The sequence below is a fragment of the Thermobia domestica genome, chromosome 1, assembly GCF_964235325.1.
Source record: "Thermobia domestica chromosome 1, izTheDome1.hap1.1, whole genome shotgun sequence".
Classification (NCBI taxonomy): domain Eukaryota; kingdom Metazoa; phylum Arthropoda; class Insecta; order Zygentoma; family Lepismatidae; genus Thermobia; species Thermobia domestica.
The window spans coordinates 85,005,085-85,026,621 of record NC_137454.1 but is presented as its reverse complement, the minus strand read 5'-3'; the positions used below and the strand labels follow the sequence as shown (position 1 = coordinate 85,026,621).

Here is a 21,537-nt window from a genome sequence, read left to right as displayed (position 1 = left end):
TGGAGCAATGATAGAAGATAAAATTGCGAACTTTTAAAATTTTTATAAAATTCCCCAGAGAGGAGTTTTGAACTTTCTTCTTACCTTCAAAAGTAAATAAGGGTGAAAATATAAAAAAGTACTATTTTCTTGAAAACGGTTCTAACGATTTTGTACATTAATATTTCATTATACCTATACTGTGGTATAAGTACTTTCTCTTAGAAAAATACAGAAGAGGTAATTCGCTTATAGTGATGCATTCTTTCTGGACGATTTTTTGAAAGACGAATTACTTGATTTTGTTCATACCTCGTACATAAATGTTTTATTAACAGCCTGAGAATATGACAAAACTACTTTGTTCTTTAAAAAAATGCATAAGAGTAGTTTACTTTTGGGAGTGAGTTGTTTTTTGCACAATTTATGAAAAATGACAGTTTTTTTTTCATTACACATATAAATGTTTCATTAATAACCCTACAGTACAGGATAAGTCATTTCTCATAAAATAGTCCAGATTTTTTTCTTTTTCTACAATTTCATTCATTCATAGTTCTTATACTCAAAGCAACTCTAAACAGTGATGTTAGAAACAGTCGCGGTTATCTTTTTTTTTTCCGCAGTGCACCTGCACGTGCACTATCAAGTTTACATGATAATCACAACATAACATAAAATATAAACAAGCCAGTAGTAATGGAAGGCGTCAGAGGATAAAAAGGAAAGAATGAAATGCAATTTCTCGACTGAACACCTGCATAACTATTACACAAAATATGATAATGTAAACCATATTCACGAAGAAATTAAATGTCGATTAAAAGCAGGGAATTCGAGTTATTATTCTGTTTAAAATTTCTAGTCGTCGAGAATTCTGTCGAGGAATTTGAAGCTTAAAATATATATAAAACGATAATCATGTCTGTTGTTCTGTATGGTTGCGAAACATGGTCGCTTACGCTGAGGAAAGAACGTAGACTGAAAATATTTGAGAACAAGATCTTGAGGCGAATATTCGGACCCAAGAGGAACGGGAATGGGGAATGGCGGAAACTTCATAACGAGGAACTACATAATTTATACGGTTTACCAAACATTGTTAGGGTCATCAAATCTAGGAGGCTCAGGTGGGCAGGTCACGTAGCCTGGATGGAAGAAATAAGAACGCTTTCGAAGTCAACTGAAAGACCAATCGAAAAACGACCATTAGGAAGACCTAAGCGCAGATGAGAGGACAATATTAAGATGAATCTCGCAGAAATAGGAATACAAAGTAGAAACTGGATCCAGTTGGCTAAGGATAAAAGTCAATGGAGAGTTTTTGTGAACGCGGCATTGAACCTTCGGTTCCATAGACCATACAGTTAGTTAGTTATGATAATGTAAAAAATGTGGCTTTGTGAATAATTTATTAAACATTCTTTTTGATTCTTTATGCATCAATTCTCTTATATATGAAAAGTTATCGCCAATATACTAAAAGCTTTTTCCGACTATTATTTCAAACTCAATTTTAACTCTTGCTCTTACCATTAAAGAATGTTACCAAGGGATAGCGCTCTTCTAGATTCAGCAATGAAAATAAGGTTATTTTGTCAATACCCGTAACTCTTTACTGCTAGACAATTGGAAATAATAGTAGTATACTAGGATTGACAACGCTGAATTGAAAACGAAAATACATGTATAGGTGTGTCATTTGCCCAGTGCACGCACCACGCAAGTACCTGGCGCCCGGACACAGAAAACGAGATTTGCCAATCCTTGCTTTGAAAGCTCGGCTATTGACGGGAACACTATAAAAATTATGACAAATGTTAATAAATCAACACCAGAAGATTATCAAATACATTATAGGTAACAAAATTAGCGTCGAAATATTTAAAATCTGTTTTAAATCTACTTACTGAAATAGAAAGTACGGTTACCTACCTTGCAGTACATTTGAAAGGCTTCCAAAACCAATTTGTCCATATTCAGTTCCTTTTGGAAACTAAGCTCTGGGTTTCTACTCAATATGGTAGAAATGATGCAGAGTAACTGAAAGAGAACATGTTCAGCTCGATAAATAACTGAGGAGTTTATAACTAAATCTTCAATGCACTGAAAGTTATGTTTGTTATTTATTTAAGATTTCAACGTTTATGTATGTTTCCATACGAATAGAATATCTTAAAATGTCCACATTCCTTTCATAAACAAAAAGAGAGAGAGAGAGAGAGAGAATAAGAAAATTAAAAAAAAATAAATAAATAAACACAGCTGCCAGTACAAATTAAAACGTGCGTCTGTACAGCATCTAAATAATAAGTAAAATAAGATGAGTGAACAATAATAATAAAGCTCACTGGAGTGAACAATAATAATAAAGCTCACTGGAGTGAACAATAATAATAATTTTTAATTCAATTCGGATATTGAATCATTAGATGTCTAATCAGAAATAAAAACTGATAGCTCTCTGTAATATTTAAACTTAGATGCACATAAGACTAACATCTCTGAAACAAAGCAGAATTCCATACAGAGATGGCCACAACAACAATGCTGCTAAGTACATTCGATCAATAACTGCTTACATACATATAGCGTGGAATTGTGTGAATGAAAAATGATGAAAATGAAATTTTTGAGTTTTACGTCCCACGATTATGCCGGCTAGGCTAAAGGAGACGGTGATGATGAGCAATGAATGAAATGGTGGAATTTTTTTCTTTTTGTGTGTGTTTCCTCGCATCTCTAGTGCTTTCCCACCAGGAATCGAACTCATGACGAAAATTTTAGATTTTTATCATTTAATTAAGTAATATTTTGGAGAGTAAAGGTTTGCATAGTACGACATACACAAGAATTATATCGTGAGACCTGAATTAACATTATAGGAAATAGAACCAAGAAAAATTTAAAACAATATAGATTATAATCTCAGGCACTTCCATAGAATTCCTCAACTGAAGTATTTAAGATCTCGTTGCAAATAATCACAAAAGTGTGAGGGAAGAAAATAATTTGAATGGATAAAAATATTTATACGAACTTGCGCCTACAAAGGGCATGGTGATGAAAAACGAGAATGAATTGTGTATTCCATTTCTGTATAGTAAATACTACGCACACTTCATTTTTCCTTATTTTAAACTACTTATTTATTTACCTCGACTACAATTTGTCGATATTCTGGTCGTTGAATGTGATGAAGCATCTGTTCCACCTTCAAGGCGAAGTTAAGCTCTGATTTTGTCATATTTGACAATGTAGGCTGTTGAGGGAGAATTTGTCCTTGCACATGGATACCCTTAGGAGTTCTCTTCAGGACATCCCACACGTAATTATAGAAACGAGATGGCACGCGACACAAACAACCTTCAAGTTGACGACGCTGATATGGAGTTAATCTACAGAAGAATAGAAGAAAATATAATTCACTTCTTCTTGCCACGCTAAAGGGTAAACAAGAACATAAAAACAACACTTTGACGATAATTTTTAACGACATCATCTTTATCCTTGAAGATTTTATTTAAACATTAAAAAAAAGAATACTAAGTGGCAGAAGTGATTAGTTTCATGTTCTCAAGTTACACTTCTCTCGCAGTTACTGTGCATGTCTCTTACAAGTAAATCCTTTCTGTAGATTATTTTTTTATACGTTCTTTCCTGTAAACTACTTCAAAAGGAAATAGATTTCAATAAAATATTATTTAAAACAAACATGCCTTTCTGAAATAAAACAAATCGTACTTAAATGTAAAAAATAACTGTTTCTAAGAAAATTATTTTAAAAAAAAATCTATTTATGATGCAAGACTAAAAAGAACATGCGGAGCGTTCTCATATACAATGAATTTTTAATGTAAGTACTGTATATGAGAGCATTCTCCATTTTTTTTTTCTTTTCAGTTATGCTTAAATAATTTTTTAAAAGTAATTTCTTAAAAACAGATTTTTTTAAACTTTTTACTGTGATATGTTAAGTGCTTGGAGAAGGCTGCAGAGCCTTAACTTCGCCACGTAAAAGAAGTCATAAATAAATAAATAAATAAAAATGTTTTTAAAAAATAGTTTTAAAATCTGATTTTATTTTTTTAGATGTTTTTACATTCAATCAGTTAATGAAATCTGTCATACTTTCACGATCTCAAATATAATTTACGAATAGCTCCTATGTGTTATACTGTACATTTTAACTCCAGAGCATTTTTGGTAACATAACGAAATAGAATATATACTTAGTAGGGAGCAATATTAATAACTTACATATATATACATATAAAAGTAACAACGGAACATTGTATTATCACCCAAGTGACGTCGTTATGCAAAATCTCATCATCTTATGACAACGGGAAATAAGTAAAATTAAGGTTGCAAGACCTGAGGAAAAAGTTAGAACACGTACGAAACCATTTTAAGTTAAACATGAAACAATAATAGCTACAAATTACATCTTTGATTTTCAAAGCATTTAATTAAAAAAGTTTTACATGAAAAATCCACTATACGCTACATATTCACATTAGATATGTCATAAAATTGCGCAAGTCAGTACAATACGACTGGATTTGAAGAGTTAAAAGACGAAAAGAGCTTTAAACTACATAGACATAGAAACCCCACAATGGCTTACGCTGAAAAAAAAGTTTACTTACTTCTCCTGTGCAGCCCACTCCCTCACTGACAAGACTTTGTGAAGAAGATGCCTAACATCACTTGGACTTAAAGCAGCTAATGACTCAGTAGTCTTATTGCATACTTGGAGATAGAGTTTCATTGCTTCTAGTACCCATCTTCATCAAATAGAAAGAAAACAAGAAACAAATAAAACTTCAATATCTTTACCCATCTTCATCAAATAGAAAGAAAACAAGAAACAAATAAAACTTCAATATCTTTTCAAATTTTCATTCTAACAAGTATTCTGCTATGTTCTAACCACATAATTTCACATAGATATAAATTATATATTGCACATTTGATTTGAACACTTTTATTCGATTAATAAAAAAATACATAGATCATAATTTATCTATTCATTTAAAAATTTGATTTATTAAAAAAATATGTAAAACTCATCAAAAGATTTTTAGAATTTCAAAGATCTACGTTACTTGATAAAAGTTTTAATGGTTCGTGATGAAGTATTTACTCAGCTGAGTATATTGTTCTGTGTGGAAACAACCACACAAATAAATTGATAGACAGAAACAATGATCACGAACTAGAAGTTTCAATTTCGTCTGGAAGATGTCAGCTGTTGGAGAATGTTTGATGCCATCTAACGGCGAGATGTATAACTTCTACTACCTTTGTTTCAACAGTAGACAATAGGACACTGATAATAACCGTCAACGTCACCATTAGCAGTTAATGACTAAGACCAAACTCTAATGGACACTATAATGCAGATTTCCTAATGCTGCTCATATTATTACTGAGCACTGACACTATAATGCTGCTCATATTATCATGCTGCTTTATTGCATGCATTACGAAATCGACGACTATCACCACTCAATTAAATTCCTTTTGCTGAACACTTCAGCAAACGAGGAGAGAAAAGTAAAAGGAAATTTTAAATAACAGGAAAAGTAAAATAAAAAATATTAGCTTACCCAACCCTTATCTTGAGAATACCATTAAACAACTCTGGGGTTGTCGCAATAAGTCTCCCACAGTAGAGAACCACTTCCTGTTGTAGTACTGCCTGTATGACATCATGGGGTTGAACTGTCAAGTACATAACAGACTGAATCTCGGCAGGAGTCATTGGTTTGTCGAATACTGTCTCTTCATGTCCTAAGACGCCCACTGTTAACTACATTGGATAAAAGATAATTTAGTATGAACAATATTGTATTTCTACTTTTTTAACTTATTAACACCGCAAAAAAATCAAAACATCCTCACTATAGCAGCTGCATAATATTACGTATTTGATTTTGAAATTACAAGCAAAGAGCACATTAAAAAATAGAAGTGTTTGGTAATTCCTTCAAATCTTCATTTTCCCAATGTTCCAGCTTCTTCTAAATACAAAATGTTTTGTGTTCAGAAGATGCGGAAATTATAAATTTAGAAAAAGCTGGAATATTAGAAACTGAAGGTCTGAAAAAGTTACCGAACACTTAATGTTTTTATATGTCCGAAGAAGGAAGAGTTGCTTTTGAAATACAGCAATTATTCATTAATCTTAAGAGCATACTCATAGTAAATTAACGTTTTATAGCATTTTGGTATTTATAGTAAGTTTAGTTCACTTTAGCTTTTCCAGATAGTAAAGATAGGATTGTTTACAATACAAATCTTCCTAAAATTGAATCCTACCTCCATCTCACAAGCAATTAGATGTCACGGATCGAAAGCTTAGGTCATCTGAGTAAAAACATAAAGAACAATTCAACTAAACATGACGTTCATACAAATATATATTGAGTGTATGATACGTATTCTACCACAGCAAACCACGCCTTGTTAATAACCACAGGTGTACCATCAATTAATTCAACAGTAATACAAACCGAGCCTATTTGTGGGAACTTTTTAAAATAATTGTTGCTTGCCTTTTCTTTTATAACATTACAACAGTAGTTTTTGGTGGGTGTAATAACAATGAGTTCTCGAAATTACATAATTTTAAGCCATGTTGCAAACTTTAGGAGTGTTCACTATACCTCCGGGACCGGAAATATAATTTTTTTGTAAATGGCATTATGATCTGTACACCGATTGTAAACCGTATGTGTTGTTGATTTCAGTTTAGCGTCCCTTTCAGCAGCGAGGCTATATGAAACGTGTACCTACAGCTTAACGTGGAATCCAAACCACATGAGTTCCCGCCGGGAATCGAACCTGGGTGTACGCTAACTGCTTAGCCACGAGGGAGAACACCATCTATGTGATTGGATATGATACTTAAGCCTAACCGGCATAATCGTGAGACGTAAAACTCAAAGATTAAGACGTTTCTCGAAATAAAGCCTTTTGAAAAAGTCAAATTTTCAATTCTTAACTTTGTTCCGAATCATTTTAAATACATCACAAATGATCATAATATTAGACATTAAGGTATTTTGGATGTATATTGCACTGTCCGTCTCACTTGTGTTATTACTGCTACAGAGGCCTCCAAAATTTGGGTGTTTATAATATTATAGTGTTCTTAGTTTCCAACACTAAATGCAATAACCTGACATAGTGCCAATTGAAAAAATATAATCTTATGTTGGGTTGGCAACACTGTTAATCTGGTAGTGCCGCAGAATGTCAAACAATGTCCTCCTTCGATATTTGCATATCACAAAATTTTAGCATTTTTACCACTTTAAAAGAATTGAGATAAATGGTCCACTCTGTTTGTATATATAATTACTTTCCCCAAGAGCTATTATATTGTAGTTAGTCATCGTAAAAAAATAATAAAACAATAAATAAATACATGCCCTGCATGAAGATCTGTTCTCGAGTTACTGAATTACGAAGCTTTTTTTCTCTATGAGACTACACTTTCCGCCAATCGCGCCTATAACTATATAAACAAATTTCTTCTAAATGGCCGTGACGTGTGTTTGATAACTTACCTGTTTTCCGTTTACTAGTACAGTGGTTATAAATGGACTTATACTATCCACTGTGTGATGAAGAAGACTACTACAATATCTCACAGCTGCCCAAAACCGAAGAAGTCCTGCATGGTGATACAGCCCTACTAGAAGCTCTTGAACTGTAAAGTTAAAATTAAAATAAAGTGACACCAGCTTAAATATAGATTATCAAAATAATAAAACCACTAAAGTTGGAAATAAGTCAACTACCTGTATTGGCAACTATCAGGCGGCGACCGCAGCGTCGGGCCGTTGGTAGTGGTGTGCTAAGGTTACTTCGTACTACGTTAGGAGCAGTAGAACGGCAATGTGTAGTGACCTGAGCAGACAGTGACATTATAAAATGGGAGACCTCTCTGACTTTCGAAGACGACAAACTGTTGACGCTCGATTATGTGGTGTGAGCATAACGAAAGTGTCAAGTGTATGACGGTCTACAAAACTCACAACACTACATCGGTGAAGAGGAATAGTGATCGAAAGAAAACTCACAATGACAGGTCCCACCGAGCATTGAAGCGGATTGTCATTCAGAAAAGTCATGTCACTGCGGTGTAAGTATAAAAGGAACTCGAACAGGACTTCTCACAGCCTGTATCGACAATCACAGTCCGCTGCGAGTTACATGACAGCATATGGGGTGAAGTCGCACAGGAGAAACAGTTAATAAGGAGACTGGAAACGTGTGATATGGTAGGATGAGTCATCTTAACCTTATTTGAAACTACGGGCAGTGTTTATGTTTGGCGGACACCCCAAAAAGCGCATGATCCGCAATGTCTCCGTCCATCCGTGAAACGTGGCGGCGGTTCTGTGATGCTGTAGGCCACAATACTCTGGTTTTCACTGGGTCCTGTGCTTACGCTTAGCTGTCGCGTAACTGCCCGTGATTATGTCGCCATTTTAGGGAACCATGTCGATCCTAGTCTAGATGAGGCAATGATGTCATATTCCAGGATGATAATGTGCCCGTTCCGACAGATGAAGCTGTTGTGGCGTGGTTTGAGGAAGATCAGGATGAAGTTAAACACTTCCCCTGGCATGGCCAATCGCAGGACCTGAACATAGTTTCACATCTATAGTCCGTTTTGGAGACACGAATCCGGCCCAGATTTCCGCCACTATTCTCTCTGACAGAACTAAATGATGCAGCACTGCACGCGGTGGTGTGATATTCCATTTTCTACTGTTCATGATTTACACGACTTAAATGCATATTGTATCACAGCTGTTCTGAGAGCGAAAGGTGGTCCAACGCCATATTAATCTGGTAAGTTACACTTTTTTACGTGGGAGCCGCGGTGGCTCAGTGGTAGAGCGTTCACCTCTGGTGCTTGGGGTCTCGGGTTCGATCCCAGCCCCCGCCAAGTGAACTTTGTGGTGGACAAACACCGTGTACGTGGGTTTTCTCGGGGTTCTCCCGTTTCCTCCCACTTTCTTCATTCCACCATTTCATTCATTACTCATCATCACCGTCTCCTTTAGCCTAACCGGCATAACCGTGGGACGTAAAACTCAAAGATTTCATTTCATTTTTTACTTTTTTACGTGTTTCTATTGTTTTGATAACCATCTATGTAAGATTATGACGATATAAATTTTATACGTCAATGGATTACAAAAAGTAAGATATTAAAGTATGTCACATACCGATATTTTACCTACGTGGTAGGTCGTGGGGCTTTATTTATTCATCAGCTATCAAAATGGTAATGTTCTGCTATTTTTGAAAGTCCACTCGACTCTTTAAATTTTTAATTTCCTTTACTACATCTTTTTACCTATAATAATGTCCTTCAGAACGCAAGTTTTCTTTAATATTAGGCTTTCCAATGCTAATGAAAAAAATATAGGAAATCACGACGAAAAAATATAGGAGGTTTCGTGAAGCTGTGGAAAAGGAATATTTTAATTATCCAATAGGTAGAAATAAATACATAAAAAAAATCACATGGAAATTACACCAGTTGTTATATGAACATACATTCTACTCTAAATATAACTAAATGTGTAATTATCTCATTGCAAAATTTTATACGAATTTCTTGGCGTTTTCGTACGTAGCTCACCATACTAAGCAACGACCATAACGAAAGTGTAAAAAGGATCTATAAACATTCTGCAGCTGGCGCTTTTAAGGTAAGATTTGGCTATGTGTAACATATTCTACAATTATTTGCCTACAGTTAGTGCAAAAAGTATTGATACACCTAAATAAATTATTTATAAAGCTTTAAAATCACTACTCCATAGAACTTTTTAGTGCATATGACGAAACTAGTTTTTGTTTGTGTATGATTTGTAGGTGTATTAATACTTTTTGCGCTAACTATATATTGTTTGATGAAATTATCTTTAGAAAATAAGAAGAAAAGGATGAAACAGAGAGGAGTCTCCATTCAACCACCTACTGTTGACTACACAACAAAAAGCTCTCCAACCACCCACACCTTATTTCCTTATGTTATTTGCACAAGTGGAAGTAGCAATTCCACAAAAATATGAGTTTCTTCAAAATGTAGGAAATATAAGAGTTTATAGGAAGAGACGCAAATATATAGGAAAAATAGGAAATATAGGAGCACTGGAAAACCTGTAATATCATACACAGTTTCTCTTCCTCTTTTTAGTTTTTCGTTTCCCGGTGGGGGCACTCGGTCGAAAAGCTGTAAAATCTTTTTCAGGTCCTCATTCACACCAGGCAAATGCCGGTGTAGTACTTAACTTGTAGGTCCCAGACCGCTTCCTTCCTTCCCTTTCCCGGATAGTGTGCTCGCCGAGGGACGTCATCTCTTATACGTGATGGGCCAAATAACCAGATGCCGAAAGCCCAGAAATAAAAAATCTTTTTAGTTTCTCCGATATTATTCTTCTTTTTCTTATTTTCCCAACATTTACTACTTATCGTTCTACTCAGATAGTTTTCTTACTCTACTCTCATTTCGAACACTTCATATCTGTTTTAATTGTTTTTGTATAATGCCTCTGTTGTTATATCGTGCACTACAATATTCCACAGCAAAAAATCTTATGAGTATTTGTAAAGTAACTTGTGTGAGTTTACTATTGATTTTATTTATTTGTATAATTCTAGATACAGCATATCGGCCATTTTATACTGAAACATGTAAGAATAGTAATAGGCAATAAAAGCAGCATAACAACAGAATACTAACAAGAACAATCATTTATACATAACTTAATTTTGCACAATGCGGATCGGATAACTCTTTCGGAGGGAAAAATATGTATGGCCGCTGAAAGTATATTGAATTTGGTAGGAATCTTGTACATGAGCGATTTTTGGATTATTGTCAATCTAAGCTTCAGAACATAGAGTAGGTTTATATTACGTGTAGTGCAAATTAATACCCAAAAGTTAGGTATGGAAAGAGAGATTGACAGTTCAATTTTTGTTCAATATTATGAGCAGACTTTCTAACCTGTGGATCCACAAAGTTGAAAGTTGGGTCCTTCTCTTTTCAATAGTATTCCAATGAGCTGACTTCTGGCATAAAGAGCTTCTGTGTTTCTTATCGCTTCGATTACATCCCAAGTAGGCTTAGATTCAAAATTCTGTAAAAACAAATGGGTTATCACATGAATAAGGCCACTATTAGTTTATTACGTAAGCTCGAGCACTTTTTTAAACTAACCTACACTTTTTTTTTAATAACTAACCTACATATTTGGTCTAGGAATTAATTCGTGCGGTTGGTACGCACACATTGAAGCTGTAGTACAAACACAAAATACATAAATACCTTAAGAAAAATATTGTCCATCGCTAGCCACCACTTTCGCCCATCTGTCAGGCAATGTACGGATTCCGTGGCGAAAGAAGTCCTCATCCTTGGAAGCGATCCAATCAGAGACCCATGTTTCGATATCTTCTGAAGAAGTAAACCGCTGTCCAATCAAATCGTTGTTCATGCAATCGAACAAGTAGTAGTCCGAAGGAGCAACGTCTGGTGAATACGGCGGGTGGGGTAAAACTTCCCATCCGACATTTTCTAAATAGGTTTTGACCGGTTTTGCGACATGTGGGCGAGCGTTATCATGTTGAACAATAAGTTTATCATGTCTGTTCTCCCATTCTGGTCGTGTTCTGGCCAGAGCTTGCTTCAAACGCATTAATTGTCGTCGATAACGTTCTCCATTCATAGTTTCACCCGGTTGCAGCAGCTCATAGTACACCACACCTTTCATATCCCACCATATGCACAGCATAACCTTTGCACAGTGAATATCTCGTTTTGGTTGTGATGGACCTGGTTCACCTGGTTTCACCCAGGCCTTTTTTTCGTTTAGGGTTCTCATAATGGATCCACTTCTCATCACCCGTAATAATTCGATGCAGAAACCCCTTTCTGCTCTGTCGTTGAAGCAGCAATTCGCAAATGGTTTTTCGTCTTTCAACGTCTCTGTCTTTCAATTCATGTGGAACCCAATGTGACATCTTTTGAATCATTCCCATGGCTTTCAAGCGTTTGGAGACTGTTGTTTGATCAACGCCTAATGCTGCTGCAAGTTGTTCCTGCGTTTGACATGAATCCTGCTCGAGCAATGCTGTCAATTCTTCGTCTTGAAATGTTTTTAGCTGTCCAGCTCGCTCTTGGTCTGCCAAGCCGAAATCACCACTTCTAAACCGTGCAAACCACTTCTGACACGTTCGCTCAGCTAGAGCATGGTCACCATACACTTCCACCAAAATACGACGACTTTCAGTCGCACTTTTCTGCATGTTAAAGTAATGCAGCAGGACACCCCGCAAAAACACTTTATCAGGCACAAATTGCGCCATGTTCACTTAACTACAAACTGGTGTTGTTGACGCTTTAATCCACTGCCCTATACTACGAACGATACGCGATGACAGGGGTTTGCAACACATGTGTGGATACACGGAACTGTGGGACGCTCCGTTCGTTGCGCCATCTCTTGTCCACCCGCACGAATTAATTTCTAGACCAAATATTATCTGAAATATAACACATAAGAAATTACGAACTCTTAAACCTTTCCCTAAAACGAATGCTTCTTTTTTATTTATTTATTTATTTATATGTGTGTGTGCGTGTGTGTGTGCGCGCGCGCGCAAACTAATTTAGAAGACCTTTCTAGGTTTGACTTTTTCTAAACTTGTAAAGGCTAATGACTAGAAATAATGGCGTTATAGTGCAATAAAGATTTCATTATCGTGAATCCGCCAAATGTTAAAACTTTAAAATGAACCAAGTTTTCCAAAATAAACATATGCAATTATTGTGATGAACTGTGGTAACATGTTACCAATGACACAGAGCATTATTACTTGTATCATAAGTTATGTTCTTAACTAAGCAGAAATATGTTCCAAACTAGAAATGATTAATCAATCAATATTAATGATTCTCACTGCATTATTTTTTCTGGTCTGACTTAGGTATTTATAAGTGGGCTTTGTGGTAGACAAACACCGAATGGAGGAAGAAAGGAATAGCGAAGGAAAGAAGCGGCCTGGGACCATTGTGTTACATCCATCCCGGCATTTGTCTCGTGTGAATGAGGAAAACCTTGGAATGCTTCATCTCAATGGCTGACCTGAAAAAACTTTTACACTATTCCGATCGACTGTCCCTATCGAACCCGGGACCGCTCGCAACAAAGGCGAGAGCGTTAGCGACTACAATACACGGAGCCACACCGTAACAGACAAGTCTTGGGACCGCTATTCTAGTGCGCTCAAACCTCCCCGGCAATATCAATTCACCTTTGCTTTCCCCTTAACTACATTATTGTCAACTATTCCAGAAATCAGCAATTAAATGCCTACAAGTTTATTTTGTGAGAAGTACATTCTCATAAATAATAAATCTGTAATTGAAATGAAGTCAGAAATATTAAAATGGAGATTACGACAAAATTCTTGATTATGCCCTAATTATAAATAAACAAAGAAGTAAATAACGTTACTTACATTCACACTACAGAAGGATTTTAAATTCGAAGTAGTATTTTAATAAGAGAATATATTGCCATAGCAAGAAACGTGTTTAACAGAAAATTAGTCACAGATCCACTTGCAGACAAGATTTATACGCTAGGAACAGGTGTGATACTTCCTACTGTATATGGAGATCACTAGCATTCTACTTTTCAAAACTCCTAGTCAGACTCTGATATGCTTATACTGAGGAAAAAATACTAAATTTCATATTAATCGAGGAAACTAAAAATCTACACTTACCGCTAGATTCCTGAATGGCTCATTGTATGCTATGGCTTTAGGCACATCAGTCAGTGATTGGTATCCAATGTACTCATGTTCCAATTGTTTGAACTGGTTAAACTCGACGTTTGAAGTATCCACTAAGTTCATGAAGTCCAAGTGCTCTAAAAAAAATAATACACGTTTCATTCTATATATGCAATCTGAATATCATTACTAGAAAAATATCAACCTTATGTGCGTTGAATTCAATGCAATTATTAAATTCAATACAAATTTAGTGAAATTTTAATTTAGAAGGTTTCTAAATACTCATCGCTCTTACACGTTGTAGATGCGTCATTGTTGGGATTATGTACGTACATTACTGTTAGGAGTGTGTGTGTTGTAGTTAAAAGGAAGCAAACAATAACAAATATAGATATATTAACAAATATACTGGGTGTTTCGAAACAACACCGACAACGTTTGGGAGGTGATTCCTGACACCAAGATAAGACAAAAAGTATAGACCAACCTGGCTGCACAAATGCTTTCTTTCGAAGTTATAGGCTGTCAAAAACATGAAAAAATGAACTTTTAAAAACTATGGGGCCTACCGCAGTCGGGTCAAGACTTCACTTAGGAACTAATATGTGCCCTATCTAAATATCCATGTTTCAGAACCCTAAGTTACTCACGCAACAACTTCTATAGAGAGACTCTGGCTATGGGCATTTAATTTGAAGTACTCACCAACTACCTCTATAAAAAATCTCGTGGAAGTACTGCAGTACATCAATTTTTAGGTTTTAAAGATTTTTCGGCCTTCTTGAAAACTATTCATGAGGATTTGTAGTTAGTTATATCATTTTCTTCAGCTAAATGAGATCAATATATTGGTATATGTTTAATCTCTGAATGTCTTCTTCACTGCTAAACGCTAACAATATTATACAATTAATTTCATTCTTCACAGGAACAGGGTTAGAGAGAGACAGGGAAGATTCATAATTAACATAGTGATGTGAATTGTAGTATTGAATATGAATGACACTAAAACCATATGAATGACCCTTGAAAAATTGTCCAAGGTCCCGGGTTTGATTCCCAGTGGAGACACTCGGTCGAAAATGTGTAACAGCTTTTTCAGGCCAGCCATCTTGGGTGGGATTTTTCCTGGGTTTTCCTCATTCATACCAGGCAAATGCCGGGATGGTACCTAACATAATGGTCTCAGGCCGTTTCCTTCTTTCCCCAATTCTTTGTTCCTTCATTTTCATCGGATAGTCTGTTCGCCGAGGGACGTCATCCCTCATGTACCTGACGGACTAAACGGGCTTAGATGCCGACAGCCCAAAAATCAAATTCCTAAGCCTAATCCTAAATTGTCCAAAAACTCCAAATTGGTCTGATAAGATAATGTGTATCAACAAATATACTATTGCTACTATTTATGTACCATATCGCTGGCTACTCTTCTAATATCTAGTGGCTATTAATTGTATTTAAAAAAAAATCAATACTAGGATCATTATTAATATCATTAAGACATCATCAGACATCATTAAGGCATCATCAGACATCATTAAGACATCATCAGACATCATTAAGACATCATCATTAAGACAGCAGGACAGTTGCAAAAACCGCCCGGCAGAGGCTCCGCCAGTGCATGTGAATGAAACGCATCACGCGTGTACTCTGCTGTTTACTTCCTCTCTCGATATCAGTGTCAATGCAGTATGTGATGGGCAAGACGAAGAATCTGAGTGCATTTGACCGTGGTCAAATCGTAGAGGCCAGATGACTGAGAGACTCGATTTCGGAAGTGGCTGTGGCACTCGAATTTTCAAAGGCAACTGTGTCAAGAGTTTATCATGAGTACTTTGCATCCGGTAAAACCGCACCCGCACAGGTAAACTGCCGTGGTCAGAGGCGTGTCGACGACAAGGGTAGGCGCCGACTGGCCGGCATCGTAACAGCCGATAGACGGACTACAGTGGGTCAAACCGTGGAGAGGTTCAATGTAGGACAACAACCCCGTGTTAGCAGCCACACAATCCATAACCACCTAGTCACCATGGGGTACAGAAGTCATTGGCCCACGCGAGTACCCCTTCTAACCGCACACCAGAAACAAGGTCTAGCATGGGCAAAGAAACAGCGCCAATGGACCGTGGAAATGTGGGAAAAGGTTGCCTGGACAGATGAGTCACGTTTCACATTGGTACATACATTACATACATACGTCACTAACCGCACGAGGCAATGGATCCATCGTGCCAGCAGGGAACTGTGCAGGCCGGTGGTTGTGATATTCTCATCTGGAGCGTGAACTAAAATGGGTCACGTTATACATGTGACATGGTCCCTCACAGGTGAACGCTACCGCGATTTTCTGAATGACTATGTCCTGTCACTTGAGCTGCACCATCCGGATGGTGACCTCATCTTTCAGCAGGACAATGCACCGGCCCACCACTCTAGGGCAGCAGACTGGTTTGATGAGCCTCTGATCTGGCGACACTTCCATGGTTATCACGGTCACCGGACCTCAATCCTATCAAACACATCTGGGACACCATGGAACGATGCCTTCGGGTTGTGGACCCTCTTCCGACTACCTGCGGGCTCTGTGGGAGACTTTGCAACAGATATGGACTGAGATGAGATTGGATGCCACAACAAAACTTCAGGCGCTTTGTGAAGCCCATGCCGCGGCGAGCAGCCGCCGTTATCAGAGCGAAAAGTGGTGCTACACGTTATTAGATATGTGTCTGTAATTCAACTGGTGATCAGTATATATCTTAGTTAATCTACGACGACCACTCCGGTATTTAACTTACAGAAATTCTTCTTTTAATTCAACATCCGATTTGCCCTATAAGTTAAAACAAACGGACAATACAGATAAATGAATAACGCTGAAAGACTTCAAGGAATAATTAGAAACTGGAAGAAAACTAACGGAAAAGAAAATTTACACACATGATATTGTTCACCGAAAGCTAAAATATCCTGTAACAGAACCTGCAGTCTTTTCTGGTACCAGTGAGAGTTCTGCCACTGAGTCATCATGCTACTTTTCCTTGAACAAGCAAATAATTATTTGGTATAATAGTGCATTGTAGATAATGTTATGTGTTAGTCATTCTTGAGGCTTAGAAGTTTGGAGATCATATATTAGTTCAAAGCTTAAGAAAATGTAAGAATCCAGTGTCATTTGAGTGTCCAAAGTAATTTAAAGTTTTGCATATTAAGAGAGAAATACACACTATAAAAATATACAACTCAAAAAATATTATTATTATTTATTACTTATTTATTTATTTCTTAGGCAGCAAATAGGATACATAGCCATAACAGGTACACGGTATACGCAAGACACATTGAGTACATGCAACCAAACTCATATAACTATGTTACAAAATACATCTGGCAAAGACAAATTGCATATGCAACACGTAAGTTGCACACGCAGTTAAACCATAAAATTTAAATACAATAAACTTAGAAATGATTACATACTGGGATAAAATATGGCATATCATAAATAAAAAAGGGGAGATGACAAGAAAAGAAAGTCATACAATTAAACAAAACTGATATTAGGGTCATTCCATATCAATTCAACATAGTGACTTAACCTCACCATCTCAAATTTTAATGAAATTTGGTATATAGATGCCCTTTATATAAACTGAGAAAAATACCAAATTTCAACTTTATATATCAAACGGTATTGAAGATAGAGCTATGTAAAGTTTGAAAAAATTACCAAAATAGCATGTTCAATGAGTTTTGAAATTGGGATTGCAGCTCTCCTAATTGAGCTAGAGAGCTGATTGAGGTGTCATTTTACAGCATTTTTCATGCCCTTTCCTGTGATATACACCACTATATAGGCTAATAGAGAATTTGTTTTTTTCAAAATCAAAATTTTACTTCAATTTTTTTTTTAAAAGTACATATTTTAAAATTTTGAAATTAATTCCATGAATAGATAGTATTCTTATAAAGCATTTGACAAAACATAAATTTGGAATGATAATGGATTCATTATTTAAAAAATTCAAAACTAACACTTAATTTTTCAAGAATATTCTGTACGTAGGATAATAATACAAGATTGCTAAGAGGATAATAATAGAAGATTGCTTAGTTTTACACTTCTGTGAACATAAAAATGAACACTTACTTGAAGAAAGAGTATAGATGAGTCCATAGTAAAACTTCTCAATAAGTAGTAGAATATGTTTATCATTTGAAGTTTGAAAAAGCAACATTTGTTAGGCATACATCACTTTCAAGGAGAACATAACTTCTTCCAAGTGGGAGTTACAGGATTCACTTTTATCAGAACGTCCACTACTAACATCCACAGAACATCAGCATTTCTTGGATATGAGAATGATGGAGTTGGCTCAGGTAATAAAGAAGTTATTTTTACTTCATCTAGTTCTTCATCTTTCTGTAAAACATACCCGAGCCACCAATTTTCTGACTAGACAGCAGTGACATAGCCTGATATGTCTTCTAATTGAACTTTATGTGGGGATTTTGACACTTTCTTTTCCCAACCCTGAAAACCATTGAAAATTTTAATACAATTTGCCCTTATATTGAATTTGAACCCTTCCTGAAAAGCTGCTATGGATCCCCTAAATAAATTCCTACGTATGTTCCTGATAACTAATGCGTTAAAATGGCGTTTATACAAACACTGAATGCTGGAATTTTAAAATTAAACATTTAGTATGAGATATCACTCAAGAAAATTAAAAAGTCCAATTGAAAAACATAAATGAAGCCTACTTTATTTTATCAATATATTTACGCAAAGTTCAAAATATTAACTATAAAACAGACATTCAGGCAAGCAGATAGATAGAATAGATAGATAGAATTTGTTTCGTTAGCACGGGCGGCTTCATGATTTTGACTAGGCCATTTTTTAATTTTATTTTTTAAAAATATAAATATGTAGGATTTGTTCTTTTGCAGTAAACGTATATTTATTATATTTAGACGTTTATATTCTTCAAAATTTTTAGGTAGGCCCGGGCCTACTCGTTAAAGCTGTTTTAGTTCGTTTAGCTTGTTTAGGCTTAACGTCCTTATGTAACAGCGAGGTTATGAAGGATTGAACATATTGCTTAAAGTGGCATCTGAAACACTACTCCGTTTCCAGCTGGAAGAAATTTTGTGGGCTCATCAGGACCGTTAATTACAAGGCGAAAATTAGATTCAACTAACACAGATGATTCGAGATATGTGAAAACGTCACTATGAAATTCACACGATTTGTGTCATTTTTCTTTTTTCTTTTTTTTACGCCTATTGTTAAAAAAAAAAAAAAACTGGTTTAAACAGCAGTTTAAACCAGCCAAGCCTGCTGTTGTACCAGTGCTAGATGTATTATTTACAAACCATGTTTATTTACAGTAATATTTTTAATTGTGGAACTTATATTAATATTATTTTATTAACTTAGCACTTTAACTTAGCTTTAAGTTCAAATTTTTAGAGTATGAGCTATTAAGTACTGCCAGCAGATTAGAAGTCTATATGATGTGTTTCAGACCCATTACTCTACTCTTCATATTTATTCCCACAAGTAAAACAAAAAACATTGCATACTTGTATATTTCAGCCAGGTACAGGGTATTAATGAAAACTCCAGTGTTAGTTTGCACTTTTTTTTTAACAATAACCCCATTATCATCCCAAATTCATATTTTGCCAAGTGCTTTACAAGAATACTATCTATTCATGGAATTAATTTCAAAATTTTAAAATATATACTTTTTAAAACAATTTGAAGTAAAATTTTGATTTTGATTTTGAAAAAACAAATTCTCTATTAGCCTATAGGGTGTTGTATATCACAGGAAAGGGCATGAAAAATGCTGTAAAATGACACCTCAATCTAGCTCAATTAGGAGAGATGCAATTCCAATTTCAAAATTCATTGAACATGCTATTTTGGTGATTTTTTTTTCAAACTTTACATAGCTCTATCTTTAATACCGTTTGATATATAAAGTTGAAATTTGGTATTTTTCTTAGTCTATATAGAGGGCATCTATGTACCAAATTTCATAAAAATCTGAATGGTAATGACTCACTAACTAAAATAAAATAAAATCATGCAAAAAAAAAAAAAATTAATGTTCAGAACACAATTCTTACAAGGAAACCAACTCTCTACATTAAATAGGTAACATTAAAGGTTCGTAGTCATCGTCCTCGTCGTAATAATAATAATAATATTAATATTATTATTATTATTAATAATAATAATAATAATAATAATAATAAGAATAAGAAGAAGAAGAAGAAGATGAAGATGAAGAAGAAATTACTACAACAACAAAAACAGTTGATATTCAGATATTTAAAATTAAAATGACTTCAGATTTAGTTCATCATATCATCATTGTAAGTATTCTACATCAGTGGCAAGTCAGTTGTCGCTAATTTTCGGTTCCTTTCATGCACTACAGTTTTAAATAAACCTCGTCTTCACGTGGCAGTTATCGATCGGTACACGAAAGGTTGTTTAAGTTCTGAAATCGTGTTACTATAGACACGCTTACCTATACATGAAGATGATATGAGATTCTGAAGACGTCCTATTCTTACTTTCATACCATCACAATATCCTTTCTTCAGCATTGCCAGAAGATCTAACATCTCTTTGAATTGAGGATCTCTGAAAGAAGAATCAAATTTAAGCTATTTATTTACTTGCTAAGTAATACCATAGGAAGCATATCGTATAATTAAAGTAACAATAACCTTAAGTTGCCTTTAAAATAAATAAATAAATAAATAAATATGACAGACGTTTTAAAGGCCCATACTACTTCCTGCCCGTTACACAGAATTTCATCTGTATGATTATATAAGCTTTGGCTTCACGTGCTATCGTGAATGAATGTTTCTTTTCGGTTTTAATGTTATGTACCTAAGTGATTATTTTAGTGTTCCAATGATTTAAGAGTTACTTGTTTTATCTACATCGCACAGAAAGAGAAAAATCGACCTTACACTTAGAGATCCAGCTTTCTACCAGTCAGAAGATTATATACACTGTAACAAATGTAGTAGCATTGTTATTTAAAAAGGCACTGATGAGGGAGGCAGTAAACCCTTGAAACGTCTGTCACAAATTTTATAAAACAGAAGATTGAGGTTAGCGTTCCTTTTATTACTTATTTACTTCTTTGAAGAAATAATTTACATTAGCTATAAATAAATCCTCGAAACCTGTTGGAATTATAAAAAATATAAATCTAAAAGCACATAATCATATTTGTACGCATATATAAGTTGCTATAGAATGCATAGTATAGAAAAAGCCTTCAAAACGAAGATATCGGTTGTTTGATTGAAAAGTATGTTAATGGCATAATTCTAACAATAGTGCTTCAAGGTGGAGTAACAGTTTTACAAGAACTATACAATGCAAAAGAAGTCATATGTTTCAAACAAACTATCACAAAAGTCAAATTGTGTCACATTATTTTATCATAACAAATTGTAAAATCTCACCTCATATGCTCCTCTCTTATAAGTAAACACACTGTAGGTCTTCCCGACAATCTCCAATATCTTCCGACAAACCGAAGTTCTGTTTTGATATCAGATATCAACAACGACATATCTCGGTACAAATAAAATTCAGAAACTTCGAAGATGAGAGGGTAACACAAAACCGTCATTCCACAAACACGATAAATCTGAAAAAAAAAGAAA

At 35.1% G+C, this 21,537-nt stretch overlaps 1 protein-coding gene across 8 annotated transcripts in view; it reads right to left on the bottom strand.

Annotated features, from left to right (window-relative positions):
- Positions 1-21,537, bottom strand: part of LOC145686795 (putative phosphorylase b kinase regulatory subunit beta) — a 161,712-nt gene that overhangs the window by 8,406 nt on the left and 131,769 nt on the right. For all 8 annotated transcript variants that reach the window (XM_081760455.1, XM_081760465.1, XM_081760512.1 and 5 more), the window contains 9 exons: positions 21,334-21,521; positions 20,376-20,491; positions 13,813-13,958; positions 11,027-11,159; positions 7,560-7,702; positions 5,595-5,797; positions 4,632-4,769; positions 3,137-3,377; positions 1,915-2,022 (listed from right to left, as the gene is read on the bottom strand). In XM_081760455.1, the coding sequence (XP_081616581.1) occupies positions 1,915-2,022; positions 3,137-3,377; positions 4,632-4,769; positions 5,595-5,797; positions 7,560-7,702; positions 11,027-11,159; positions 13,813-13,958; positions 20,376-20,491; positions 21,334-21,521 (1,416 nt within the window). The remainder of the gene's footprint in view (positions 1-1,914; positions 2,023-3,136; positions 3,378-4,631; positions 4,770-5,594; positions 5,798-7,559; positions 7,703-11,026; positions 11,160-13,812; positions 13,959-20,375; positions 20,492-21,333; positions 21,522-21,537) is intronic.